The sequence below is a fragment of the Artemia franciscana genome, chromosome 12, assembly GCF_032884065.1.
Source record: "Artemia franciscana chromosome 12, ASM3288406v1, whole genome shotgun sequence".
Lineage (NCBI taxonomy): Eukaryota > Metazoa > Arthropoda > Branchiopoda > Anostraca > Artemiidae > Artemia > Artemia franciscana.
Genome location: NC_088874.1, coordinates 10,322,185 through 10,328,184, shown reverse-complemented (window position 1 = coordinate 10,328,184; position 6,000 = coordinate 10,322,185). Strand labels below are relative to the sequence as shown.

Here is a 6,000-nt window from a genome sequence, read left to right as displayed (position 1 = left end):
ACCTTGCTTTCAGTTTTTTTTTCACGAACCGTTTGATTTTATAATTATCTACATTTTATTTTCGTTTAGAGATATTTAGTGATATTTAGTATTAATTTACGATCTACGCCGCCCAGCAAAGAACGGCAATAGTAAGAGAGAAGAAAAATCAAGAGCCAAAGCAAATAAACCCCAAAATAAATTCTCCTTTTCATCATTATTCTTAGTATTGGTTTGGTTTTATTCAGTAAACAGTATTAACAATAATAAGAATTGTATTAACAAAAAAAAAAAACAAAAAAAAAACAAATGACCCTGAATTGTCAGTTTAATTGACATATACTGTTATTTCTTCCGCAAGGTTTTGCCAATTTCTTATTTATGAAACTAAGAAAGGTGAAAACATTTCAAACGTATTTTGTTTTCAGTAAAGCACAAATTGTATTCTGGTCTTGAGAAGGCAAGGGGGTTATCAGCCCTACCCATGTTAATTTTATAATAAATGAGTTAATAAATGAGTTACATTTAATTATTCATAGTGATTTGTGGTAGATTTACGTTTGGAAGATTACTTTACTTCATTTTTGCTGATTCTTTGCTTAATGGAGCTCTTTAATTTTCTTTGAAAAAACTTTTCTTGTGGAAACAGTTTTTTAAATTAATTTATGTTCGTTTATTATTGACATAGTCTTTTTCGTGGAAAAAAATAATATCGCATATCTTTTCAGTTTTTTTTTTCTATAAGAAAAAATAGTACGGATTGCTATTAGTATGTTGGAGAAACTTTTTTCACAATTTTTGATCCTGACACGACCAGTATGTTTTAATATAATTTGATAGCTTCTGAAGTTGACCTGGAAAATAAAACTTTATATAATTGCCAAAAGATTCTATCTATGCTCTTTGACAACCGAGATACGCATACGATCTTTTTATTTACTTAATTGTAAGAGCAGAAGCAGTAATAGTAGTATCCCCAAAAGTGGCAATTTAATGCCCCCAGTCGTTCTCAATACATTGATGAGGTTTCTTATTGGCAACCATAAGCACAATACCTTCTATTTCATTTTAAAGCAGCATTTAGTTTTAAAGCATAATGGGCCAATTGCATAGTTATGGAGGGGGGGGGTGTTGAAATGCCTAACATCCCTAAAGACATAGTCGCTGGACCGATCTACTATGCTGAACAAAATAGCTTGAAAAAATTGTCAAAATTTTGACTGGATGTATTTGGCAAATGAGCTTGAGAGAAGGGCTGCTTGCCCTCTAATCTCTTGCTATTCTTAAAAAGGACACCCGACATTCGTGCTGTAATTGGATTGCTAGGGGAAGGACTTTCCCCCTTCATATATCTAGTCAAACATTTTAGACAAGTGAAAACATAAGTAAAAACATTTTTAATATATTTTATTTTCAGTAAAGCGTAGATTATGGTCTGGTCCTGAGAAGGCATGGGGGCTGTCAGACCTCCTCATGTTATTTTTTATTCGTTTTGAGCTTGACTCGGCTTTTTATTGTATAATTTAAATAAACAAAATACGTTTAAAATGTTATAACTTTTTTAACTTTAATAACTAAAAAATTACTAAAACTTCAAGGAATATGTATCAGTATGTGTATACTAAACTGACAACCCATAGCCATTTTTTTCCAGTAAAGTGCAAATTATGTTTTGGTTCTGGTCTAGTTTTTATTCGTTTTGAGTTTGACTCGGTTCTTTATTGTATAGTTTAAATAAACTAAATACGTTTAAAATGCTATAAGTTTTTTAACTTTAATAAACAAAGAATTATTAAAAGTTCAAGGAATATATATCAGTATATGTATACTAAACTGACAACCCACAGCCATTTTTTTTCAGTAAAGTGCAAATTATGTTCTGGTCTTGAGAAGGTAAGGTGGTTGTCAAAAGCATAGTTTCCAGACCTTTCAACTACGCTGAACAAAATGGCTATCTCAAAATTTTGACTAGATGTGTTTTGGGAATTGATGGACGTGGAAGAGGGCGTGTTCCCCCCCAATAACTTTTGAATAATAAAAAGGACACTAGCCCTTTCAATTTCCAATCGAATGAGTCTTTTTTGAAGTTTCTACGGCAACAAATGACCATCTCAAAATTCCTATGCATTTCAGAAAAATATGAGATGGGGGTGGGGTATCCACCCTCCGATCACTTTGATTCTTAAAAAGGATGCTAGAACTTCTGATTACCAAACCAATGAGCCCCCTCTAACTTTTATAGATCTTCTTTTCTATATATACCTTATACGCCCCCGGGGTATAACTTCAAACTTGCCCTGAAGCTTTGGAGGGGTTGTCATCCTCAAAGACATAATTACCGGAACTTTAAATTATGTTGACCAAAATGGCTATCTAAAAATTTTGATTTGATGTGTTTGGGGAAACGGTGGGCGTGGGAAGGGGATTAGATGCCCTCCAATAGCTTTCGACTGTTAAAAAGAGCACTAACCCTTTCAATTTCCAATCGAATGAGCTCTTTTTGAAGTTTTTACCGCAACAAAAGGCCATCTCAAAATTTAAATCAGATACACTTCGGGAAAATACGAGGTGTGTGGGGGGAGGAATATCCATGCTCCGATCACTCTGAATATCAAAAAAGGCACTAAAACTTCTAATTAGCAATCCAATGAGAACCCTCCGAAGTCTATACGATCACCCTTTCTACATAAACTTTATATGCCCCCAGGTTATACCACAACCCTTGCCCTGAGGGCTGCGGGGTGGTTGTTATCCTCAAATACGTGTTTACGGACCTTTACGGTTCGTTGAACAAAATGACTGTCTCAAAATTTTGCTTAGATGTGTTTAGAGAAATAGCGGGCGTGGGAGGGAGGTTAGTTGCCCTTCGATAACTTTTGACTAGTAAAAAGGGCATTAGCTCCTTCAGTTTCCAATCGAATGAGTTCTTTTCGTAGTTTCTACGACAACTGCTTCGATACGAAGTACCCTGGTCTATTACACAAAAAAATATAATAATAATAAATATTATATTGTACCCATATCACTTTTTACTTAGGCAGAGCTTTTGCGCTGCCTATGATAAGATGAGACGTGCTTTTGAACATGCTCCTACAGTATGGGGTCGCCTAAATCATGGTAGTTCTGATCATAGGAGTGGATTTAAATTTCGTTGGCTAGGTTCAGACGCCTGAATAACTGACGGACGATTTTCTGACGTCATCAAGTGTTCTTTTCACTGTCTCCTGTCTCCTCATCTGTTTAAACATTTGCTCAGCGCAGCTTTATCACTCGCTAAAACCATACACGACATCAACTGGAGAGACCCTTATCGACGAACTAGCTTATGCAAACGACATCGTAAGAACAGTCTTGGAATCTCCTACAAGGTGACACAAAATAGCTACTGTCATCAACTGAAGCCTTTGGAGTGGCCATTAATTAACTAAAACGAAGATCATGGGGATGTCTATGGACTCTGCATCCAGAGCCGTGCAGTTCTTTTGTACACCTCGATAGTCTCTTAACTTCTGATAAAAATTCCTCGAAATTGATTAGGAGAAGTCTTGGTCTAGCAAGCAGCAGCTATAAAAGTCTATTGTCAATATTGGGAAGCAAGTCATTGTCAAAGTCCTTGAAGGTTCGACTTATTACCTCTCTATTAACTCTCTTATAATCCCCGTTATATTTATGCAAGTGAATGATAAGAGTCAAATACGATGATGAGTGTCAAATCTCCGCATTTGAAACAAAATACCTCTGTCACATTGCGGGGTCACCTACATTGACCGAGCATCCCATGAAGATCTCTGCAACCTCCTCTGCTACGCACACACTATCGTACGCAACTCTGCTGGCTTGGTCTTATCCAATGAATGTCATCGAGTAAGATAGCAAAGATCACCTTTGATGGTCGGGCACCTGTCGCATGACCTCTAGACCAATCTCGTAAGCTATGGCTTGAAAACTTAAATGAAAACTTACATCCACCAGCACTTTATTTGGTTCCGGGCTTAATCAAATACCATCTCCATTTTCATCCCCTAGTAAGAAGAGAAGAAGCCCAAATACAGCCACAGAAACCTAATGGGATGTAAGTCAAGGATATATACCTAGTTAATTGCCTATAGAGAAGGAAGCATGTTAAGAAAACAATTCTTACTTCATAATATGCAGAATAATCGCAAGTAACACATTTTGACATGCAGTCCCGCCATACTTTACCCCCTCCCTCCTAATGTACAAATATATAGCCCATATTATATACTTCCCGTCTATTCTCTACTGTTTCAACCCGTGTGCCTGTAAATTCAATCAACTTCGACGAAACAAAGAAACTCAAAACAAGTGACGAGTGGCAGAATGTATTAAAATTATTTCATTTAGGCTATTTATTTACACATTAGGGGGGTTGAGGGTAGCATATAGTGAAGACGCTTGCAAATTAGCTATAATTATTTTGAATATTATGAAGTAAGAATTGTTTTCTTAACATGTTTCCTCGTCTATAGTTAATTAGCCAAGCATATACCAAATTAAGTATGTGAGTATTTTTTTTACTGAGGTAGACCTATAGAAAACCTTTTTTTACAAGAAAACTTTCTTTTCTCAGCTGCCTTATCTCAAAAGAAATGTCGTGGGTAAGACATAATCCTCTGCTTAATGTGTATACCAATAGGTCATTCGGTATACTGAATGTATAATTTGAAACTAGTCCATAAGCATTTTTAACAAAGCGTAAAGGAATGGGTTCAGTCAACCTAATAACAGACAATATTTAGTTTTGCTTTAGCTTGCTTATTTTTGTTTAGTTACTCAGTCTGACTATTTTTATTTTGTCACCTTAGTATTTCTTTAAACATTCTTTTATTTGCTACATTAACTCTGGCCATGGATATGACAATTATATAATCAAACGCATACAAGTAATTATCTTTCGTACTATGTTTTCTTATCAGTAATGACATTTTCTTTTTAACGATCCCAAAGTCTGCTCCCTTGTCAGTAATAGCTTTTGTTTAGTTTCGTACGTACGAGAAATGGAAGAAAATTCAAAGCGGATAATTCATGACCCTTCGTTTTGGTGTCAGTTAAAAGCCACAATCAGAAGAAATATCCTTCTAAAGATAAGGGATAAGAGGAAGACGATTGCTGTAGGGTTTTTTTTTTTACTTTTATGGCAAACTTAAAATAAATAAAGCCGAAAAAAATACGTAAAATAAATATCTTAAAAAAGTTTTAAGACATGATCACGTATATATCATATACTAGCTGTTGGGGGTGGCGCTTCGCGCCACCCCAACACCTAGTTGGTGGGGCGCTTCGCGCCGACCCCCCCCCCCCAGGCCCCCCGCGCGCGTAAGTCGTTACGCGCCAAATTAGTTACGCACCATTGTAGTTGTGTCCCTGTGTCCCACCTGTGAATAGAGATAGATATCTTATATATATATATATATATATATATATATATATATATATATATATATATATATATATATATATATATATATATATATATATATATATATATATATATATATATATATATATATATATATATATATATATATATGTTTTTAACTACGTAAAACATGCGAATATACAATATTCTTCGCTATCCCATTGTCTGTGCATATAAACAGATTGTCAGGTTTACTGACTCTTGAACATGCAACATATAAAAACAATCCGTATTTGTTTGTAATTTCTCTTTGAGTGTCCCGGTCGTCATTTATATTCCCTGTGTCCCGGTGTCCCGGTCGTCATTTGTGTCCCGGTGTCTCGGTCTGTAATTTCTATTCGAACAATCCCTGTGTCCCGGTCGTCATTTATATATCCCGCCTGTGCCCCAGGCGTCCCCGTTGTAGTTGTGTCCCTGTGTCCCGGTCGTCATTTATATTCCCTGTGTCCCGGTCGTGATTTGTGTCCGGATGTCCCAGTCTGTAATTTCTCTTTGAGGTTCCCGGTCGTCATTTATATTCCCTGTGTCGGTCGTCATTTGTGTCCCGGTGTCCCGGTATGTAATTTCATCAGTTGACAAAC

General features: G+C 36.0%; 1 protein-coding gene across 1 annotated transcript in view; it reads left to right on the top strand.

The window, feature by feature from the left end:
* The first annotated feature begins 4,960 nt into the window (after positions 1 to 4,960).
* The window catches only part of LOC136033663 (ABC-type organic anion transporter ABCA8-like), a 110,181-nt gene continuing 109,141 nt past the window's right edge, over positions 4,961 to 6,000 (top strand). Inside the window, exon 1 of the mRNA XM_065714496.1 lies at positions 4,961 to 5,111. Coding sequence (XP_065570568.1) covers positions 4,998 to 5,111 — 114 coding nt within the window. The 5' untranslated portion in view covers positions 4,961 to 4,997. The remainder of the gene's footprint in view (positions 5,112 to 6,000) is intronic.